General features: G+C 43.2%; 1 protein-coding gene across 5 annotated transcripts in view; it reads left to right on the top strand.

The window, feature by feature from the left end:
* Positions 1 to 24,342, top strand: part of PTPRM (protein tyrosine phosphatase receptor type M) — a 797,090-nt gene that overhangs the window by 695,511 nt on the left and 77,237 nt on the right. For all 5 annotated transcript variants that reach the window (XM_047827576.1, XM_047827574.1, XM_047827573.1 and 2 more), the window contains 2 exons: positions 17,125 to 17,201; positions 19,950 to 19,986. In XM_047827576.1, coding sequence (XP_047683532.1) covers positions 17,125 to 17,201; positions 19,950 to 19,986 — 114 coding nt within the window. The remainder of the gene's footprint in view (positions 1 to 17,124; positions 17,202 to 19,949; positions 19,987 to 24,342) is intronic.

Here is a 24,342-nt window from a genome sequence, read left to right as displayed (position 1 = left end):
GTATTCAAGAAAGGGAAAACTACCTAAATACCCCCACTCCGTCAATGTGTCTTGCTGTGGGGCTAGTTTTACTTTCAGATTTAAGGTTTGGGTGATGTAGGTAATGTGAAAATGCTGAAGAAGAAAATGCATTTTAGGAGTAAGCATAATAGTCTAATGTTTCCCAGTTGCTACATGAGGATGAATGGAAATAATGATGTGCAACAAGCCTTAATGCACGGGGCTCAGAGTTCTCAGCAAGCATTAACTCATTAATCCTCCAGACACTTGGGTTAGGTAGGTCAGTAATAGCCCCGTTTTAAGGACAGGAAACCGAAACTCACAAGTTAAATGATAGTCCCCATATCGCAACACTCATTAGCAAAAGAGTGAGGATTCTATCTCAGAAATTCCCAGTTCCTGTGAAGCCGAATGTTGCCAATCCATAATGCCTCGGACGGTGTTTAAATGGAGCCCAGCCTCATTAATGTGCCGTAACGATGCTGAGACGCGTGGTGGATTGATGAGTTTCCTTCTCCCAGGGCTGGAGCCATCCATCCCCTGCATTAAACTGCTCCAAGTCACACAGGACCGCCTCAACGTACTGACAAGTACTAACAGAATTAACGCTATTTCTGACGATACGTAAATTCAAACAAACAAACGATGTGAAAATAGAACTGGAGAGTGTGTAGCGCGTGCCTTGCTCCTGCCGAAAGGACCAACTGGAAACGTTTGCACAGTCCAGGGAACAATGCATTAGCTTTATTGATTGTGAAAGTACAGCGACATTGTATGCGTCTAAGTTAACGTTTCTTGGAAGGACAGGAGAGACCGCCCAGTAGAAGTTTCTGTGACTGTAGAAGTCTTCTGTGTCTACGCTCTATGAACCAGTAGCCACACGCCACATGAGCACTTGAAGTGTGGCTGGGGCCACTGAGGAACTGAGACTTAAATTGTATTTAACTTTAATCATCTTGAATTTAAATGGTACACGAGACTGGCGGCTCCCATATTGGACAGTGCAGAGCAACGGTGTGTGTGTTTTATTGTGAGAAAGGAGGGGGTGGGGTTTACACATAATAGGAACGAAGCATCCTGAGTGCGCATGAGCTGGCTCTGTTCTCCCTCTGGCCACTCATAAGTCCCAACCACCAGTTTTGCGGGTGACACGTGCTAGCTTTGAGCGTTCTGTCTGTTCATTTACTCCGTGCTTCCAGTGGTCCTGTCAGAGTCCTTTTTAGGGAGAAGATGTTTCCGATAGACCCAAGGCTTCATTGCCCTTCAGGGGATTCAGTCAACACTTAGGGAGCACCAGACACCGGACCCACAGTGAGGATTCCCAGGTGACAGGGATGATGTCCCCGCCCAGAGGACAGGGTAGACCAGGCAGGTAACAAGAGCCCTGTGACACCAGTACCCTGCAGTGACACGGCAATGTGCCGGAGCCGTGGGTGTGGTGATGTCAAGGCTCAGGGAAGAAAAACATTATTTCTTGCCATGGAAAGAATCGCTTGACCATTATAGATCCTTCCAAGTTCCTTCATATTCTCAGGGAGCCGCTAAAGCTTTGTACTGTTCAAAGAATGCAGATTTCTCATAGTGGCTCTCGGGGTTCTCTCCAGGAATTCCTTCAGCTCTACAACAAGCTCCAAGGAGGAGTCACAAGATCAAATAGGGAGTTCATAGCATGCTCTGGACCTCAGTGAGCCTATGTCCTGCCGTCCCCACAATATCCCAGATGTGGGCCTCCCGCTGTGCATCCAGAAGGCTGTGTCAGTGAGTGTGAGTATAGGGGTGCTCAGCTGGCCGCTGTCCAGTATAACTTTGAACCTGCTCCCTCCTGAGGCAGAGCTTAATACCTGCACTTGGTGGGCATTCGAGGAATAGTTTTGAATGATCAATGAAAAAAAAGAATAAACGCGAACACTTATTGAGCACTTCCTACGTGCTAGACACGGCTCTAAGCACTTCCCACGTGTTAACTCATGTGAACTCACTTCCTGTGACGATACCATGAAACGGGTAACGTGACTGTATCCGTTTTACAGATGAGGCAGTTGAGTGAAAGGTTAGGTTAATAACACGTGGAGGCAGGATTCCAATCCAGGAGCATCTCTTATAACCACTGTCCGGTGCATGGTTAGATGGTTGGTCCCCTCTGGCTTCCTACCGTTTTGAAGTTTTCTCCATTAGCGTCATGGTCTGCAAGGGGCCAGTGTGGGTGACAAGAGGCCGCTTCAGGAGGCTTTAGGCCCTCTCCCCGGTCTCCCCAGGCCACCCCAAATAAATATACCAACTAAGTAAAAGCTGGGTACCTGCCGTCCAAAGGTAGTTTCAAGCTGTTCCTCCAGCCCCCAGGCTGACCCCTGCAGACCCCGTAGAGAAATTCCAGAACTGCCACTGTTGAGGGTCTTCTGAGAAGCTCTTTTTTGATGCTTTCATGTCTGTTATCTAAGAAGGATAGTGGGGACAGGGTCTAATGGGTGTATCCATTGTCCGTCTATTCTCATTAGTTGTCACCTAGCTCTGAATGAGCTCTGAGGGGAACAGGATGTCAGAGAACATTTAATAACAGGCCAAGTGTGAGGAAGGCAGTAGCTGGCATGGCTGTCCGCATCCTGCCTGGTCTAGGGGACCGCTCGCTGGAGGGCACTGGCCAGCACATTGGAATATGGGGTGGGAAGGGAAACAGAACAAAGGATAAGCATGGCCTAACCTGCCTCCCAACATTATTGAAAGAAAAATGTATAGTCTCCTATAAAATAAGTACTTACCCAAATCCTGCTTACATAGGCACTCATATCAGTAGTTTCTCTATAGGCTTGGGGAAGAGTATTACCACCCACCCTGCACTAAGGAATGATATAATTGTTGAAAAGTTGGTTTTACGGATAAAGAAGTCTGCTTCCTAGCACCCAGGCCCTGGGAATGACCACTGACTATGATGAGGAACTGAGGGTTCCGTCGACATATCTTGGAAATTCTCGTTAGTGCTTTTCAGAGAACCTAAGAAGTGTTCTTAATGATCACATTCATTGTTTTGTAACATCGTTTGCATATAAAATGGTTTTAATGGTGCTTAAAAACTGTTGATTGGCTTTTGCTCTTACGTTAAACTTTTTCCTTATTTACACTGTAAATTTGCTGGGCTAGTCCTTTTCAAATATAAACAAATACCCCTTTCACCATACCACAAAAACAGCCGTGGCAATTTTCTCCACGGTTCCTACTTATAATTAACTCTGAGCTTAAGATACACACCAAATCTCCAGGCTAAGGGGGCCCCTTGGAGCCTGGGGTCCTCTTTTCTGGGGACTGGCAGTTGAAGATAAGGAGCCAGAATCTGCAGGCCCTTCCGAGGCTCCCTCCTCCCTTTCTGTGGTCCTTTCAACAAAGACATATTGGTCTGCCATGGGCCAGGCTCTGTGCCAAGCTAAAGGAACTCTTTCAACAGATATTATTGAGTGCTTGTTACATGCCAGGCACTATCCTAGGTGTCAGAGACAGAGCAGGGAACGGAACAAAATTCCTTGCTTGTCCAGCACCTGGCATTCTTATGGGGGCAACAGAAAAAGTCGCTAAGTAAACTGTATAATATGAATAATAGAAAGCGACGTGTGTAACAGAGGAAGTAGGGCAGGGGAAGGAGACGCGTTAGGGCGGAGGTTGTAGTTTTTGCCTTGTGGTCAAGAAAGACCTCTCTGAGAGGATAAGATGGAAGCCAGGGCCTGAGACAGGTAAGGAGGGGAGCCAGGGGCAGGCAGAGGCCCTGAAGGGGCAGGCCTGCCTCAGTGCGGTGCGGTGCGGTGCTGGGAATGGCAAGGAGGCCAGTGTCACTGGAGCAGGGCCAGGGGGGGCCAGGGGAAAGGTAGAAATGTGAAGAACTGGCATTTTCCAGGGAAGGCAGGGGAGGAGAGACTTAAGTGATGATACAAAGGAATTAAACAATTATACAAATTAATGAAATAAAGTTAAGGGCCACGAAGGAGAGGGACAAGGTACCATGAGACTCTGTCGTGTGAGGTGTGAGGATTGACTTGTTGAGGCAGTGGGGAAATGCTTCCCGGAGGATGTGAAATGGAGAACCACTGAATGAAGGGTTAGAGCAAGGGGATGTTGCAGACAGGGGGTGCATCACATGAACAGATCCTCCACACGAGGGGACCCCTTGAGTCTGAGGCCCTGAAGGAAGGGCAGGTGGCCGGAGGTGGGCAGGGTGAGAGTGGGGGGCAGGCCAGTGAGGGGTAGAGGGAGATGGAAGCCAGACCTGCAGGGCCTTCTAGGGAAGATTCAGGATTTTAATGTTTGTTATAAAAGCAAAGGGAAACCTCATCAAAGGGTGTTTTGAGGAGAGGGGTGAGGATTGTTCATCAAATTTGCATTTGAGAAATTTAATATGACTGCAAAGTAAAAAATGAATTTGAAGGGGACCCTGGTGAAGAGATTTTCTCAGTAGCCCAAGTGAGAAGCAATGATAATGTGGACTAGAAAGAAGAGAAATCGAGGGACTCCAGAGAAGTAATTGATCAAATGGAATGGACAGGATGTGGGGTGAGGGAGACAGAGGAGTCAGAGATGTTTCTGTTTCTGACTCACAGGAGGATGGATGGATGGTTGGATGGACAGATGGATGGATGGATGGATGGATGGATGGATGGATGGATGGTTGGATGGTTGGATGGATGGATGGATGGTTGGATGGATGGACGGATGGACAGACAGATGGACAAGTGGAAAGATGGGCCATTTACTCCAGTGGGTTACACTGAAAGGGAAGCACATTTGGCGGGGAGCTCAGGGATAGGCATGATGTTGGCAGTAGCAAGGAAAGTGTATGAATTGAATCTGGGGATCTGGGGATACACTGAGATGCCTGCAAAACATTCAAATGAGATGTCCAGTAGCCAGTTGTATGGACTGCTCTGGAATCCAAAGGACACGGGTCTGGGCCCAAATATAAACTAGTGAATCTTGGAGCATAGAATGGTGGCTGAAACCACTGGCATGATAAGATTATTTGTGGAGCAAGCAGGGAGGACATGGAGAGCCTAGGACCCAGCCTGGAGGAGCTTCAATAATGGGAAATAGTGAGGCTGAAGCAAGGCTGCCTAACGTGTAGAAAGGAGCACTGTCTCCTTTAGAGACAATGAGGGTATCAGGAGCGTCCTGTTGAAGACTCCAGTGCAGTGAAGACTGATGTAGCAACATGAGAATTACTCATGAAATTAGCAAACGGTGCTTTGAATGGAGTGGGCAGGGGGTGAGGAGGCAATGAGTTGAGGACATGACAGGAGGGGCAACAACTCCATGAAGGGGTCCCTTCTGAGCTTTGGTTCTCATCCTCACTGTGTTCCCCGTGCCCTCTTGCCCCATTTTCCCGGCTCATAGTGGGGTATCTGAGAGAAGAGTGAAACGTGTGACCCCATCTATTCCACCCAATTCTTTCAACAAGTAACCCAATCTTGATGCTCATGCTGAAGACCACTCTTCCGGGGTTTTGTTCCACAGTAATGTGCTTCTTTCTGCCAGATGAGCCTCTCCCACAGTCGCTTCTGATGAATCCACTCCTGTCATGATCCAGTTTAGGAATAAAGGCAGGTGAAGGGAGGATGGTGGGAACAAGGGGTTAGTTGGATAAGATGGGCCGGCATGGAGAGCCTTTGACATTAACATTTAGATGGATGAGAATCAGGGTGAAACAAACTGACACACCATGTTTAGGAAAGCAGAGAGAAAAATCTAGAAGAATTGGGCAAAAGAAGAGTCAGGGGGGTCCTACCAGGATGCTGAAGATTAAATACTGAGCGTGTCTGATAGAGGGTCTAGGTGAAAAAAGGACATGGGCAAGACTAAGTAACACATAAAACCAACAGCAAGAGCAAAGATGCACATTGAGTCACCTACCACTAAACTCGAAAGTTCCTTATTTGTTTGGTGCTCAGAGCTGGCGTGGCCTGAGCGTCCAGGTGGTGGACACAAGTAGGGACACCAGACTGGCGTACAGGTCACACAGGGGTAGGGCGCTGAGCCCTTCCCATCCGTCACTGGTCCCTCCTGCATCTTGCACCTTGAAACCAATGCAGCAGCGGTCCTTGGCAAGAGTGTAACCACAGGAGGAGCAAAGCCATTATTTGCAGCCATCAGTTGTAATTGAAATTAATTTTGAGTCTCCTCTCAGAGGGCAAATGTTACTTAAATCATTGTGATTCTGATTTACCTTAAATATGTCATCAAGATTTAGCAGAAAGAGAGAAGTGGTTGGAGGTGAAATATTATCAATGACACACTCCACTTCCGCTGCTATAGTGATATCTCATTACATACAAGTTACAACTGCAAGGCTATTACCCATATCCATTGTGTTTAAAATGAAAATGTTAAAATATTTGAAGCTACTTAGAAGTGTTTTAAATATAATGCGATGTGACAAAAGGGCATAATTAACCGCTTTTAGGGGCTTAGAATAAAGCATGGAGACCTGCTTTAAATGTCAATTACCCCACCTCTAATGTATGAATGCACACATATATAAATGCATGCGTACACACATCCGTAAACACACACATGTATACATAAGCATATGTACATGGGGAAAAGCACCAGCAGATTATAATTTTTCAGTAATGAGCAGTGGTTTGATATGTTTTATACCAGGTCTTTATGTGCCTATTTCTTACCCAAAAAAAATTATTTTTGCCCTGTTTCTTACAGTAAAGGCTTTTTTGAAAGGAATGAGAGGAATTAATAAGGCCTTTATGCAGACTTTCTCAGAATGTCAAGTTTGTTCCCTTTTGTGATGGGCTAACATTGAGTTGTGATTATAATATAAACATTAGTTGGGTTTTGATCATATTCCAGTCATCCATGGCTAAATAGGTACTTTTTTTCCCCAATTAGAAAGGCAATTCATACACATTGAAGAAAAATTACACAGTAACAAAAAGTTGGGAAAATTGCTCAGAACCTCACCCACTAAGTTCAAACCCTACTAATATTTTTATTTTGTTTCCTTCATCTCTTTCTATTCTCTGCCTTGAATTCGTTGGCTTTATTTTTTAAATAAAAATAAGTTTATTGTTTCATTGCTGATTATAAAGACAGTATAGGGGCGCCTGGGTGGCTCAGTCAGTTAAGCGTCCAACTTCTGCTCAGGTCATGATCCCACCCTTGTGGGTTCGAGCCCCACGTCAGTCTCTGTGCTGACAGCTCAGAGCCTGGAGCCTGCTTCATATTCTGTGTCTCCCTCTCTCTCTGCTCCTCCCCTGGTCGCACACACACACACTCTCTCTGTCTCTCTCTCTCAAAAATAAATAAACATAAAAAAACTAATAAAAAGTATAAACTGTGTGCACAAAGGGGTACACAAAATCATCAAGATGAAAATAAATATCACTCCAAATTTTCCCACCCTGCAGAAATCCCACCCACCCTTCACTTATCCCACCAAGCGTTTCTGCACACATATGCAATTATTTCATATAAACAGACTCTTACAAGACACGTTGCTTTGTAACCCACTCTACTTCACCCCGCAGTCTGTCACAGAGATCTTTCCAGGTAAGGAAATTAAAGCTATAGTAATACTTTTTAATGATTGTATCACATTCCATTGTTTTAGAAGACTGTTGCTTCACAACCCTTTGGGAGCTTCCTGGGTTAATCTGAAACCACTCCCATACACAGAGGGCAGGGAGCGACCACAGAAGAGGAAAGACACTCTAGTATGGTAGCTGGGAGTTTTAACAAGTAAAGGGAACTTACCTCCAAGGCTCGTCTTGGACGGCAGCAAGGCAAGTGGATCCTTGCATCCCTCTGCCAAATCTGAAAGGTTTATGAAGAGGCCTTACTAGTCACATTAACTGAGCAAATGTTCTCAGCACCATATCACTGTCTCAAAGCTATGTCCTTGGAGTAGCCTCTGGGAGCAGGAAAGACAAGCAGAACCCACATTCCGAGGGGGAGATGGGTGAGGAACTTCAAGTGCCCAGGTCCAACTCATGGGTCATCCACTGATCACATCTTTTCAGTGATCTTTCCCAACAGAGACCACTGTTGATCAGTTCCCTGTTGATATCCCTGAATGGTTTCAACTAGGTGAGGACAGAATGAATTGTGTTTTAGAAAAGCAGCCCACAGCATGACTTCACTAGAGAAGGAAAGTCTGGAGGCAAAAGTGAAATATTGCAGGTAAAATATTATCAAGTCTTGAATTAAATTATCGGCAATAGGGGCGCCTGGGTGGCGCAGTCAGTTAAGCCTCCGACTTCAGCCAGGTCACGATCTCGCGGTCACGATCTCGGGGTCCGTGAGTTCGAGCCCCGCGTCAGGCTCTGGGCTGATGGCTCGGAGCCTGGAGCCTGTTTCTGATTCTGTGTCTCCCTCTCTCTCTGCCCCTCCCCCGTTCATGCTCTGTCTCTCTCCCAAAAATAAATAAAAACTTTGAAAAAAAAATTTAAAAAAAATTACCGGCAATAATGATACAAGTGACAGCTCGCTTTTACTTAGTTCTTACTATGTGCCAAACACTTATCAATGCATTACTGATATTAACTCAGTTCTCACAAAAACTCTACATGGTAGGCACTATTTTTATTTCCATCTTACAATTAAAGGAACTAAGACACAGAGAGGTTAAATAACTTGTCCGAAGTCACACAACTAGAAAGTGCCAGAATTGGGATTCAAACCCAGGGATTCTGACTCCAAAGCCTGTGATCCTAACCCCCATGCTACACTGCGCAGAAACAAGGATGGAAAAGAAAAGTTACTATCCCTGATGAACTTAGATGCGAAAATCCTCAAAAAATATTAACAAATCAAAGTCAGCAATGTAGTAAAAGGATAAATACATCATACTCAAGTGAGGTTTATTCCAAGGATGCAAAGATGGCTCCGTATCTACAAATCAATCAGTGTGGCACCCCCCATTAACAACATGAAGGATGAAAATCATGTAATCATCTCAAAACATACAGAAAAAGCATTTGACAATATTCAGTGTCCTTTTATGATAAAAACTCTCAACAAAGTGGGTATAGAGGGAACATGCCACAACATAATAAAGTCCGGATATGACAAGCCCACAGCTAACATAATGGTGAAAAGCCCACTCCGTGGTGAAAAACTGGAAAGTTTTCTTCTAAGATCAGGAACAAGACAAAGATGCCCACCCACTCTTGCCACTTTTATTCAACAAAATATTAACAGTTTAAGCCACAGCAGTTAACAAGAAAAAGAAATAAAAATAAAAGGCATCCGAATTGGAAAGGAAAGACTAAAATTCTCACTGTTTGTGGATAACATGATTTCATGTATAGAAAACCCTAAAGATTCCACCAAAAAACACATTAGAATAAATGAATACAATTTTCAGGGTACAAAATCAAAATACAAAAATCTTTAGCACTTCTTTTTTTTTAATGTTTATTTATTTTGAGAGAGAAAATGAACAAGTGAGGGGGGTTGCAAAGACAGAGGGAGACACAGAATCTGAAACAGACTCCAGGCTCTGAGCTGTCAGCACAGAGCTGAACCTAGAGCTCAAACCCATAAGCTGTGAGATCGTGACCTGAGCCAAAGTCGGATGCCTAACCAATTGAGCCACCCACCTGCCCCTTGCGTTTCTATACACTAACAACAAACTCTCAGAAAGAGAAATTAAGAGAACAATCACATTTATAATTACATTAAAAAGATTAAAATATCTAGGAATAAATGTAACCAAGGAGGAAAAAGACTTATACTCTAAGACATTGATGAAAGAAATTGAAGACACAAATAAATGGAAAGATAGTCCATGCTCATGGATTAGAAGAATTATTACTATTAAAATGTCCATGCTACCCAAAGCAACGTATAGATTCAGTGCAATTCCTATCAAAATTCCAATGACATTTCTTTACAAAAATAGAACAAATAATTCTAAAATTTGTATGAGACTACAAAAGACCTTGAATAGCCAAAGCAGTCTTGAGAAAGAAAAAACTAGAGGCATCACACTCCGTGATTTCAAACTACATTACAAAGTGATAGTAATCAAAACAGTATGGTATTGGCATAAAAACAGACATATAGATCAATGAAACAGAACAGGGATCCCAGAAATAAGCCCACATGTATATGGTCAATTAATTTACAACAAAAGAGGCAAGAATATACAATGGGAAAAGAAGAGTCTCTTCAATAAATGGTGTTTATATTTATTAACTTGGCAACCATATGCCAAAGAATGAAAGTAGGCTACTATGTTACAGAAGATACAAAAGTTAACTCAAAATGAACTGAAGACCTGAATGTAATACCTGAAACCATTAAACTCCTAGAAGAAAACGTAGGTGCTAAGCTCCTTGACATTGGTCTTGGTGATGATTTTTTGGATCTGACTCTAAAAGCCAAGCCAGCAAAAGCATAAAAGTAAGCAAATGGGACTACTGTCCGAATAAAAATCTTCTGCACGGCAAAGGAAACCATCAACAAAATGAAAAGGCAACCTATTGAATGAGAGAAACTATGAGCAAATCATATATCGGATAAGGGGTTAATATCCAAACCATACAAATAACTCACATAACCCAACAGCAAAGAAAACAATCCAATTTAAAAATGGGCAGCAGATGTGAATAAATATTTCTTCTAAAGAAGACATACAGATGGCCAGCAAGCACATGAAAAATGTTCAACATCACTAGTCATCAGAGAAATGCAAATCAAAACCACAATAAGATATCACCCCACACCTGTGAGAATGGCTGTTATCAAAAAGACAGGAAATAGCAAGTGTTGGCAGGCTATGAGAAAGGGGGCCCCTTGTGTCCTATTGGTAGGAATGTAAGTTAGCAGCCACTATGGAAACATTATGGAGCCTGCCTCCTCAAGAAAGTAAAAGTAGAACTACCATATGATCTAGCAATCCCATTGCTGGATATTTATCTAAAGAAAAAAAAAAACACTAGGGGCACATGGGTGGCTCAGTCGGTTAAGTGTACAACTTTGGCTCAGGTCATGATCTCAGTCCATGAGTTCGAGCCCCGCATCGGGCTCTGTGCTGACAGCTCAGAGCCCAGAACCTGCTTCAGATTCTGTGCCTCCCTCTCTCTCTGCCCCTCCCCTGCTCACGCTCTCTCTCTCTGTCTCTCAATAATAAATAAACATTACAAAAAAATTAGAGGCGCCCGGGTGGCTCAGTCAGTTAAGCATCTGACTTCTGCTCAAGTCATGATCTCACAGTTCATGGGTACGAGCCCCGCATTGGGCTCTGTGCTGACAGCTCAGAGCCTGGAGCCTGCTTCGGATTCTGTGTCTCCCTCTCTCTGCTCCTCCCCTGCTCATGCTCTTTATCTCTCTCTCTCAAAAATAAATAAACATTAAAAAAAAAGAAAACAAAAATGCTAATTTGAAGACATATGCCCTCCTATTGTCCTTGCAGCATTATTTACAATGGCTAAGATATGAAAACAACCTAAGTTTCCATCGTGGATGAATAGATAATGATGATGTGAGATAGATTAGATAGAGGATAGATAGATAGATAGTGGAATACTATTCAGTCATAAAAAAGAATGAAATCTTGCCATTTGTGACAACATGGGTGGAATTAAAGGATATTATTCCAAGTGAAATAAGTTATGCAGAGAAAGACAGATGATGATTTCACTTATATCTGGAATCCAGAAAACAACCAAACAAAGCAAAACAAAGCAAAAATTGACCCATACAGAGAACAAACTCTGAATCACCAGAGGGGAGGAGGTGGGGGGAAAGACAAAATAGGTGAAGGAGATTAATGAGGCATATAGTCTTCAAGTTATAAAATAAATTAAGACTTGGGAATAAAAGGTACAGCCTAAGGACTATAAGCAATAATATTATGATGAGAGATGGTAGCTCGAGTTACTATGACAAGAATGTTGTATATAAATATCGAGTCACTATATTGTACACCTGAAGCTAATACAATATTGGGGTTGCTAGAAGGAGGGGGGTTGGAGGTAGGTGAAATGGAGGAAGAAGGTCAAGTGATACAAACTTCCAACTATTAAGTAAGCAAGGCCTGGGGATGTAATAATGTAAGCACGATGATTACAGTCAGCAGTATTGTTGTATATACATGATAGTTGCCAAAAGAGTAAATCCTAAAGTCTTCATCACGATAAAAAAAAAAAAATGTTTAACTTTGTATGGTGCCAGATGTTAACTGGACTTATTGTGGTGGTTGTCTTACAACATATACAAATATCAAATCATTCTGTTGTACACCTGAAACTAGTATGTTATAAGTCAGTCATACCTTGATTTAGGAAAATATTTTTTTTTTCAACGTTTATTTATTTTTGGGACAGAGAGAGACAGAGCATGAACGGGGGAGGGGCAGAGAGAGAGGGAGCACAGAATCGGAAACAGGCTCCAGGCTCTGAGCCATCAGCCCAGAGCCCGACGCGGGGCTCGAACTCACGGACCGCGAGATCGTGACCTGGCTGAAGTCGGACGCTTAACCGACTGCGCCACCCAGGCGCCCCTAGGAAAATATTTTTTAAATAAAAAGATAAGTTGCTGAATAGATGCCAGGGGACTAAGTTGTAGGAGCTGTTTAGGCATATCTGTCCTGTTTCCAAACCTTTTTTCCTATTTCCTCTTTAAAACTAGTTCAAGCTCATCTTTCCCAAAGATTGGCTGCTTTCAGTGCGCAGTTTTCCCCTGCTCTGCTGACCTCCAAACAAGCATCCTGGGCTCTTTGTGGTTCAAATTGCTAAGCAATAACAATGTCACTTTTATTCACATGAGAGGGATAATTCCTTTTTGATGGGAACTGTCCTATGGTCCATGCACTTGGACACGTACTTCTCATTTGGTCTTCCTAACAATCCTGTGAAGGTAGCCCATCGTCAACCTCTTCTTACAGATGAAGCATGGTGAGGTTCAGAATTTATCTAAGTTCATGCTTCAGGGGAGTAGTACATCCAGTATTCAAATCAAGGTCTCTGGGCCACCTAAGCTAAACACTACACAATGTCAACATGAAATGGCTTTGGAATAACCAAGGAAAAAACACCCATACCAGGAGAGAAACAAGGATGGTAATGTATAACTCTAAAGCTCAGGTCTTTTCTACCTTACTAGACTCTGTCTCCTGAAATACCAAGTCCTTATAGTCTTGACTCCTTGGCCTTCATGAATAGTTGACCTTTTGTCAGCCACAAATCCCATTGGATTTTTCGAACTTTTATACCCAAACAGGTGAATTCTCCAAACGTCTTCCTTTCAACCCAAATGGTAGTTTCTGGTACTGAGAAAGGCCCTCTCCCAGCTGGTCAGCCTCCACAACAAAGTAGGGATAGGGGCTCAACCATTGGGCAGTGGTTATCTCTGTGGATCCCTTGTCTAAGAGCCTCCCATATTTGTCACATGCTGGAAATGTCCTATAGGCATTTCCTCATTGTCATTTGATACTATTTCACCTCAGGAGTGCCCTAGGAGAAGGAATTGAGTTTTCCTAAAAGAATGTTTGCTATATGATAGCCTTCTTAATTGGCTTGTGATTTAAGGTGAATGAGATTTCAAGAAAAGATGGCAGTGAACCTCCATGTACTGACTTGTTTGCCCCTCAACAGTCTATATTTATTGTTTTCCTAGCCAACTGAGAGCTTGATCTAAAAGAGGATACCTGAGAATCACCGTCTCTTTCACAGAGGCATTTTCAGATATCCAGCAGGAGCTTAGGGAAGGCTCTCCTGACTGGAGGGACGTATCAACTTTCTTCTTTTGCCTTCACTTTCACTGACTCAGTATGAGTGATAGTGAGACCTTACTTCTCATTTTATTGCTGCTGTTGAGGGAAGGTGATTTTCTCATTGGCATGCCAGAAGGCAAAGGATTACTTTGATAAGGGCTGACCCAGTATAGCCAAGAGGGTAATCATGCCATGCCCAGCCTAATCTGGCTGGGCAGAATTCATGTTCTTTTGTTCTTCTCCACAGCCAACTCCTTCATCTGAGATATTAAGCCCATTCCCACTGCTAAAACATCTCTCTCCCTGCCTTAAGATACACTGACTTATCCATACTTGCACATTTTATCCCTGAAAGAAAAAATACCTCCTAAACCTCATTTCAGTAATTCTTAAACCATCTCCTGAGTACACATTAATAATGTCGGACAGTTGTCCTCTAGCGGCAGGCTCTCAAGGCACGGCCACCACCGCCTTTATTTCATCAGGGAAAAGGAAGAAGCAGGGGAACTCCCAAGGGCTCAAGACTATAAGTCCCACCTTGGGAGGTGCTGTTTCTCAGGACATCCGGGCTTAGAGTGGAACTTGGAGACATATTCTACAAGGGAGGGGTGGAGAAGGTGGACTCCCCCTTTTTTAAAAAATATGGTAAAATACACATGACATGAAACTTACCATATTAACCATTTGTAAGTGTCCAGTTCAGTGGCATTGAGTTCATTCACATTGTTATGCAACCGTCACCACCCATTGCCAGAACTTTTTCATCTTCCCAAACTGCAAGTCTATACCTACTCAACACTAACTCCCTACTCCCCACCTCCTTGCACCCCCTGGCAATCACCGTTATTTCTTTCTCTATGAATTTGACTATGTTAAATATCTAATATAAGTGAAATCATGTAGTATTTACCCTTTTGTGTTGGGCGTATTTCACATAGCATAATACCCTCAAGGTGGACTCTTTTATTTTATTTTATTTTATTTTTAATTTTTATTTATTTTTGAGAGAGAGACAGACAGAATGCAAGCAGGGGAGGGGCAGAGAGAGAGGGAGACACAGAATCCGAAGCAGGCTCCAGGCTCTGAGCTGTCAGCACAGAGCCCGATGCGGGGCTCGAACTCACAAATTGTGAGACCATGACCTGAGCCGAAGTCGGACACGTAACCGACTGAGCCACCCAGGTGCCCCTGGACTCTTTTAGTTTTAAATAGTGAAATATAGGTACAGAACAGGGCATACAGCATCCAAATACAGTTTAATAGGTGGTTGTAAAGCAAACATTCAGGACCATTCTAGTACTCCAGACGGCCCCCGTGAACCTCGCCTGACCACAACTTGCCCCTTCTTCCATTGAGACAGTGACCATCAAGACACTGTGTTCATTAGTTAGGTGAAGAGTTCCATGCGTTATGCTCACCTGCTTTGTGTTAGGGCCACTGCATGTGGTTGTGCATTGCAGACAGTGAAGAGAGGCCCCGGGGCTCGGCACCGTGGCCTCGGGGAAAGGTGCTCATAGGGTTATTCGGAATGAATACCATGAGGTCTCTGACCCCAAAAGGTCATAACCTAGTAGAACCAACTTTCGAATGAAGAAAGGATACTACCATGCACATAAAGAGAAATAGAAACAATCTCAGTCTGCCTAGGAAATACGCTGTACAAATGTCTTGTGGGTTTCCCCATCAGGAGGAGAGTAAAGCGATTAAATCTAGAGAAATAGCTGCCAAGTTAAAAATAAAATAAAATAAAATAAAATAAAAAAGAGGGAGGGAGGGAGGGAGGGAGGGAGGTAACCAACCGAACAGTAGGAGATGATGGGGAAACTCTTTATTTCAAAGGCTCTGTTTATGGGAGATGAGAGTGCAGTCTTATCAGAGATTGAAGTCCCCATGTAGAACATTCCAGAACAATTTGAGAGGCCCAGGGGTGATAAATCACAGGGAATGGGCGGCATTCATCCTGAGATTCTAAGAGAAATAAACTGTGAAAGAGGGGCGATTCTGACAAGGAGATACAATAGATCCTAAGACAGTGCTGCTTCTGAAGATTGGGAGGCTCTAATGTGATGCCTGCCTTTTTAAAAAAACTGCCCAGGGAAAGTCAAGCAGTACGGGGAGGCAGACCTAATCTCCCTTCAGAGGAGCTGACTTAAAGCCTGATGTGTGTAGAACAGCCATGATTCAGGTCTATTGGAGCATCTTTCATTCGGGAGGCTCAAATGGCTTTACTGCCTGAATTACTTACAGCCCTGCTGTAGCTGTGTGTGAGCACTGGCTCTCCTAATGCAAAAGCCGGGACAATCCACACATACCCAGCACCCCAATGACTCGCCTCCCCCATTGCCACCTGCAGAAATATGGATGGGGACCTCTGGTTTAAGCAAAATGTACTCTGAGAAATTGGATCTTAGAGCAGGTCACCATGAGGGAAACTTGGCCTGCATGTGGGTCCATTTCTGGGTTGTTACCGTCTGTGTGGGCATCAGCAGTACAGATCGTGAGAACCGTCTGCATGTCTGTTCCACAGCACATGACGAGGGCAACAACTGACATTTATCCATCACTTACTATATACCAGGTGGTTTTCTAATCTTCTTTTCTATTTTGTTTTAATGGTCACAATGATCCCGTGAGGCAGACACTGTTAATCCCCATTCTACAGATGAGAAAACTAAACCACAGGGAGAGCTAGTAACTTGTCCCAAATCACAAGTGTGGAGATTCTGACCCACATGCCTGACTCTGCACCTCACACACATGGTGCAGAGAGCGGTGTAGGGAATTCAGGGACAACAACTGAGGTTAGGTCCGTGTTTGCACCTCCAGAGGGCTGGGCCGTGGTTTATAGCCATCATTTGTCAAGGCGGGTGCCATAGGAAGCCTTCAAAATCTCAGGGTTAGTATGTGATTTAGTGAACTTGCTCTACGTTCAGTCCAAGAAATAATTCTGTTGTGATTCATAGGACTCCATGTAGATGTTTCAAACCTGTACCAATGCAGCGCGTCTATAAATGATCAAAGAATAACTTCATGATATTTGCTGCAAAATGCAAATAATTCTAAATCCTTCCCAGCTTCAAGAGCAAAATACGAAGTGTAGTAGGTGTGTAGTGTTTAATTCTTTATCGGTAAAGCAGCATGGATGTGAATGATCTCTATGTAATGTGCTTGCATTCTGGGGCTCTAAGCATCCCAACAGATTGCTTTTAATTCATTGTTTTCTTGGGGCATCTGGGTGGCTCAGTCGGTTAAGCATCCAACTTTGGCTCAGGTCATGATCTCACAGTTCGTGCGTTCGAGCCTGCCGGCTAAGGATCCTGTGTCTCCCTCTCTGTCTGCCCCTCCCCTGCTCATGCAGGGAGGTTTTTTTCCATTAAAACATTTTAAAAAATCATCGTTTTATTTTCCCTTTGCAGATGATCATTCGCGGGTGAGACTACAGACCATAGAAGGAGATACCAACTCCGACTACATCAATGGAAATTATATCGATGTATGTATTTTGAAACCGTCAGTAAACCCAACTGTTCTGCCACATTCCACATCGTGTGTCTGCCATGGTACTGGTGGGCACTCACTGCTCCAAATCCAGAAGCAAACACATTAACGTTACTTCACAGCCTGCAGAACTTTACGGTGGAGACATGGCCACTCCTGTTCTCAAGTCGGCCTACTGGCTGCTGAACTCCTCTGTGACATTCCGTGTCTTCCGTGCTGCTGTGGACCAAGGATAGCGTTTCCATGTTTTTGTCAACAACTTAGATTATTTGACACTTTAAAAGAAATCTGTTTACATATTAATAAGATAAAACTCTCTTAATTCCTAATTCGATGATTTGCGATCTCTCGTCATTACTGCACTTTTAAGTTGCCTTCAAAGTAGTCTGCAGCTGTTTAACCAGGACATCGAATGCACACAAGACATGTCATTAAATATGTAGGCTCTTTAATTATTGAAGACTGCTTCTTTGTTCATCCTGCATCATGTTAACTTAATGTCTTACATTAGAATAAATTCCTGAGGAGACAGCATGTTTTCAGTTGAAAGAATGAATGAACTCAAAAGTAGCCTGAAAATGAAGGGAAAGTCACTGTTGCCTTCAAGGCTCAGGTTCACGTGAAACAGACCTTTGCTGCCTTGCAGTTCCCAGGGCACGCTGTGCTTGCCTTGGCCATCACACTGCCTTCTAGTCCATTAGTACTTCCACGGACAGGCTTTACCCATACACGTGAGTTCTTTCATCTTCTTACTTGAGTATAATTCAGATGCTACTAAAAGTACTAGCATCACAATCTCTAAGAGTTACCTAAAAAATAAACATAAGGAGGTTATTTATAGTACTGCTTGGAAAGGTTGTGACACTTTGGTGATGGATCTGAAGGTAGGGCCTACAGGAGGACTGTCTGAAGAGTAATTCGTATCCCATTCCTCGAATGAAGCCCCCTACACTGCTACATTGGATGATGGTCCAGAACACACACGGCCCAAGTTAGATATCTTTTTCTGTTAAAGCCAAGTTCCTTCCTAAAATACATTGCACTTATTCCTTTATCCGGTAGATGTTTAGTGAGTCCCTTGTGGGAGAATTCAGAGGTGGCCAAGACCTGTTGCCTCCTCCCCAAGACCTCAGAGTTTAGAAGCTGACGTAAGAAATGTCTTCTCTATAACACTCCTTCCCTTGGGAGATTCCAAGGGAATCCTGTTCATGCTCCAGTCCCAGCTCCTAGAGCCCCCGGGGGCTCTTGAGCACAGGGGCTATATCCTATGCATCTTGTACCCCCTGCGCCTGGCACAGCCCTGAAACTCTGTAAGCACTTAATAAGTGTTTGAAGAATCACTGCCTGAAGGAGTAAATGTAATCAGATTAGGTTTTGTGGCAGAAGTGATTTTAACTTAGCTTTAAAGAATGGGCAGGTAGAGCCACAGAGGAGGGAAGACATAAAAGTAATGAAAATACCAGATTAATTAGTTTTAATTTTAACAGAGAAAAGAGTCAATATTCAGGGCCCTTTTATTCACTTAGTCAATAAGATTTTATTGAGCCACCTGTTGTATTATATGTCAGTTGCTGTTGTACGTATTAGAGTGTTAACTGTGTGTGATTCAGACCACAAACAAAAACAATGGACTGAGAAATGACCACTGCGTTTAGCAACATAGGTCATTCGTGGACTGTGTGGATTATTTCCGTTTCATAGATGAGCTCCTCCTATCTCCTAGCGCCTTGCTAGAACTGACATATGGAGCCACACATCAGACAGGGTCTTGCTTTGTGAAACTTATCAGCTGGCAAGACATGAGTGATTATCCTCATAATCCTATTTAATATCTGTCAAGAGTCTATACCCACAGCAGGTCCATTGTATAAAAGAATGTGTTTGCTTTTGCTGTTCATTATCAATGACTTGTTTTAAAAGCAAAAAAAAAAAAAAAAAAAAATCTACCAGATATACATTGAAATGGTCTGAGAAATCTGTATTTCCTCTCCAAGTTTCTCCTGTTTCCCATCTGGCTTCAGGCACACTATATTAGGTAATCTCAGGGAACAGAAATGGAAAATATTAAGGTCCGTGGCGATATTATGTTACCTGTGTGTAATTTTCTCTAAATTGGTTTTATCTTCCCCAGATATTGATCCTGTGACGTTCTTTGTTCCCTTCTGTATTTGGTCTCAATTTTCATCTTTTCCCCTCCTCACAGGGTCACGATAAAAGGAAGGGGCCTTGCAGAATTTCTGCCTCATTGCATTTCTGGCCCTTGCCACGGCAGCGTGTCATGGCATTAGCAGTGTTTAAGAATGATGTTCAGTATGACTATTGATGTAGCTGCCTATACCGGTAGAACAGGATGTGCGTTAAAGCCTTGGCACGTTGCCAATAGCATCCCGAACACACATGAAATCCTAGTGCACATTCCCAGCCTGTTTGCAATCTAATAAGAGTCGTGGTCGTGTTATTTCAGAGAATCCATAAGTTGTTAGTGTTGATTGCTCACCCATCGTCTCATAGCCGGCGTATGATTAAGTTACTCCCACCCCATGTGTGAGCCACAGAACTGTTAGCTTTGATCCCCCTTTGCTTTTTACGAGGCACTAAGCGGTACTGGGTCTGGCCATTTTCACTTTCAACCGGTGCGGTTGTTGGTATTTGTATGTGCATTCATTTTGGCAAACTTAGTGGGTGACTTCTGTGCTGCTTACCGTTTTAAGGTTGTCAAATATTCTTTCTCATTTATTTTTAGGGTTATCATCGACCCAATCATTATATCGCTACCCAAGGTAAGTCTGCTAGAGCCTTGATGCCTTTCTTTGGTTGTTTGTCTACTCTCTGTCATTTCGTCCCTCTGTCATCCTCCAGAATGATATTCCCCACTGCTCTAGCCCCATTTATTGCAGTTCTAGTCATCAACACATACACCCTTGTTTTCCCATCAGAATGTGATCATTTAGTTAGAACCTGATGTTGTGATCTTTAGAAGTGTATTCATCAGTTCATTATTGGATTAATTCTCTCTGCCTTCAGAGCGAATCTGACATCTTCATAACTAGGCATATAGATAATCACTAAATAAATCTGTGCTGAGTACAGTCTATACAAAGACCTGTGCCAATTGCTGCCGGGAGTGCAAGCTGAATTCATCAATTACTGTCTCTCACATCGGTTGTGGTTTGATGGGGAAGGTACGGGGTGACCTGTTCATTGTGACAAGCAACACCAGTTAGAAATGTATGCGAGAGGTGCGGAGAAAATGTTAGGGAAACTTGGAGAAGAAAGAAGTTACTTTCAGATGGGATGATCCATAAACTGCTTTGTGGTAAAGGTGAGTTTGGGAGGAAAACTTCTAAATGGCCGAGACATCATGAGCAAAGATCTGAAAGTAGGAAATCAGTATTCCCAGGTGAAAAGTACTGGGTGGATCACTTTGGCTAAAGGAAACAAGAAGAAACCTAGAGGAAAATGTTGGAGAAGCTCATGGCAAGAGCTTTTGTGATGTCTTTCCAGGACACTGACTATGGAGAATGAGGATTGTGAGAGGGCTGAGGTTGTTGGGAACAAGGCATCGTAAGGGATGAGTTATTGCATCTGTTGAATGAACTGAAGAAATGCCGAGAATCAGGAAGGACCCAGTTAGGGTTGAGAGCATGCATTCTCTTCATTTTGTTATTTTTATCATTGTTTCCAGTATTGCATCATATCCCAGAAACAGGAGCCGGGAAATCACAAGGATATGACTTGCCAATGGTCAGGGATTGGCAGGTGGTGCCCAACAGAATATCAAGGATCAAGAGAATAAAGGATGGCAAGAACATTGTGGAAAGTCTAGGTTTGGAGGCAGGAGAGTTGGAGGTGTCTGATGGACCATGAGGAGAGAGAAGTAGCTAAAGACTGAGGTCAGGTTCAGTTAATGAGTCATAGGTTGTAGCCAGTGAGCAGAATTCCAACACTTAGGGCAACACTATCCAGTATAACTTTCTGTAATGGTGGAAACCTTCTGTATCTGTGCCGGTCTATATGGTAGCAACTAATAGACACTCAGAAATTATCTACTGGTGGAAATCTTCTGTATCTTCACTGGTCAAATTGGTAGCGACACGTAAACACTCTAAAATTATCTACTGCTGGAAATCTGTATCTGCGCTGGTCAATATGGTAGCCACTAATACATACTCAAAAAGTACTATGAATGAAGAACCAAATTTTAGATTTTAATATGGATTTAAATGGCTTCATTTGGCTATTCCCTACTGGCTGTTTTGGACAGCAGGGCTCTGGTTTAGAAAAGCTCCAAGTATGGCTGAAATGGAGCCACTGTGGGACCTTGTCCTAATCCCGACAGCCTTGGCCAGTACCTGGGTGGCACCATACATAGAGTCCGCAGTCTCATGTCACCATTTTCGATTCTATGCCTGGGTCTAGGTGACCTACTTAACCTTCAATATGTTTCCTTCCCTGAAATGAAGTCAGTAATGGCTCCTTCCAAGGTCACTTGGCTAGTCAGAAGAAAGGTCACATGGGGAGTGGCCAGCTTGAACTGGCAAGAGACAGACCTTTACATGGGAATTGCTAAGGAGTTTCAATACCTAGCACAAACTCCCACCTGATGGGACAGAACAAGAACGTGTGTCCAGGGGCTCTGAGTCCAGTCCTGGTTGCCTTCTCCTATACCCTGCTGCTTTTTTTTTTTTAATTTTTTTTTCAACATTTATTTATTTTGGGGACAGAGAGAGACAGAGCATGAACGGGGGAGGGGCAGAGAGAGAGGGAGACACAGAATCGGAAACAGGCTCCAGGCTCTGAGCCATCAGCCCAGAGCCTGACGCAGGGCTCGAACTCACGGACCGCAAGATCATGACCTGGCTGAAGTCGGACTCTTAATCGACTGCGCCACCCAGGCGCCCCTACCCTGCTGCTTTTAAGCTGAGTCCATTGATGCTTTTAGAGGAACCCTTTGTTAGTTCCTTAAATCCCTACTAATGGATTCCAGAATATTCCAAAGTAAGGATCGTAACAGATCTGATCTAGTCAACGTGCTGATAATTTGGAACTAACAGTGTTTATAAATATATGCAAAAATTTGGTCATAAAATATACAAAATACTACTGAGTTCTTGATTCTCAGCCCACGTTTCTATAAATAACGTGAATGTAAAGTTAAATCTTATTTGAATTTTCAAAGTCAAGGACCTCAACATTAATGTTACTCAACAGCTAGCCAAAGTAGAGATTGAAACCCCCAAAGTCCTACATGTGGCCCCGCACCTGGCATTCCTTTGCTCTTTCTCTCTGCCCCCCTCTCTCTCTGAGGGAGATCATTCTTGCAGAAAACTACCATTAGAGAAGCCACTTTCTGGTACCTTCGGAATTAGTTGGAATCATACTTAATTGCTTAGTAGCCCTCTTCAGGAGCGTTCAACCCATCAAGCGTTAATGAGTAAATATATTTGCTGGCGGCTAAGAAATGGCAAATGTAATCGCTTTGCAGTAGACCACCCAAGTGCCCTTAATGGAGAAGGATGCTATATGATGCCCTGTTTACCAGAGCACACCTTTGCCAGTGCGGGGTGATCTACAGATTGCACTTTGAAAACTGGCAATACTTAATCACTGCTGTTGGCTCAGGGCGAGGGGCAGAAATGAGCAAATGTTTTTAGTCTAACATTGAATCAAGACAGTAAGCATCATATTAAGAGTAATGTATTCAGACCATGATGTTTAGGTTAGAAAGTTAGAGGCTTTCTTCTAGTATATTACACAAACATAATGTAACTGATAGCCAGTAATAAAGATTTCTGATCCTCTGATCCTCTGCAGTAATTGGCAAGGACAGTTAGAACATGCCTATGGATCGCCTTCAGAAAGAAAGAAAGAAAGAAAGAAAGAGAGAGAGAGAGAGAGAGAAAGAAAGAAAGACCCAAAAGCGTTTGATTCTAAGAATCCAACAAAATGGATGATAAAGTCTAACAAGCAGATGCAATTTTAAAAACTGGCCTTGTTCTTTTTTTCCTATTGTGTGCTGATATAATTCTTTAAAACCTGTTCATAGCAGGAACCCATGAAACTACATGAATGTTCCAATTTAGCGACAACCAGTTTTATTCCCATGAGTTTAAAATATGTAGATTTTCACCAAGTCCCTTCAATCTAGAAGACATGTCATGAATTTATCTCTTCGATCTCTTCCTCCCCTGCTTCCACTTTATTGATTTTTGTACCAGTAACTGACTTTGACCTTTGATGATAACGGTATTGTTTCTGCAAAGTGAAGGGACCACAAAAAAGCCAGAGCTGTGGCTTTTTTCAGTATGTTCTTCCTGTCCCCACTCCGTTTAATTGTTTTCCATCTGTGACTACTATATTAATGACCCAGTATTGACTTCATCAGATCTGCCTGACAATCCATTAATATAATTGTAACATTCAGGATCTATGGTTTGGCATACCAGGAATCAGAAGAGTAAGTCATGTCTGTTACTGTATGTCTGTACTCAAGGCCAAGGCAGAGTTGGGATTTGAAAAGCAGGGTTGTCAGTGAGGGGCAGATGAGCACACGGGTGGGTAGGATTACCCAGAACTGATCATATTTCACTATCAAAGGATACCCCATGGAGACCACAGTGTGGGCCATGAGCTGGAGGAAGCTTTACACATTTAGAATTGCTCCTGCAAAATGATTCAGGAGAACACCTGCCAGCTATGTGGTATGCAAATGAGGGAGGCCTGGAGAAGTATCTTTTTATTATTGTTTGGTTTTATTTAAAAAATTTTTTTTCATGTTTATTTATTTTTGAGAGAGAGAGAGAGTGCGCGCAATCAAGGGAGGGGCAGAAAGAGACGCAGACACGGAATCTGAAGCAGGCTTCAGGCTCTGGGCTGTCAGCACAGAGCCTGACACAGGGCTCGAACTCACAAACCATGAGATCATGACCTGAGCCGAAGTCAGACGCTTAACCAGTTGAGCCACCCAGGCACCCCTGGTTTTATTTTTAAAACTGACTTCAAGACTCTTGCTTTAGAAACTCAGGAAAGATGGTGTCAGGTAGTTGGGGAAGGAAATGCTGTCAGTCTGTGATGGATATGGCCTGTCCCTCTTCCTCACTACCCGGCTCTTCTGTGGGCTGGAGGTGTACCCAAAT

This window comes from Prionailurus viverrinus, chromosome D3 (assembly GCF_022837055.1).
Source record: "Prionailurus viverrinus isolate Anna chromosome D3, UM_Priviv_1.0, whole genome shotgun sequence".
Lineage (NCBI taxonomy): Eukaryota > Metazoa > Chordata > Mammalia > Carnivora > Felidae > Prionailurus > Prionailurus viverrinus.
The sequence above is the reverse complement of the archived record's forward strand: the minus strand, read 5'-3'. Positions and strand labels throughout refer to the sequence as shown.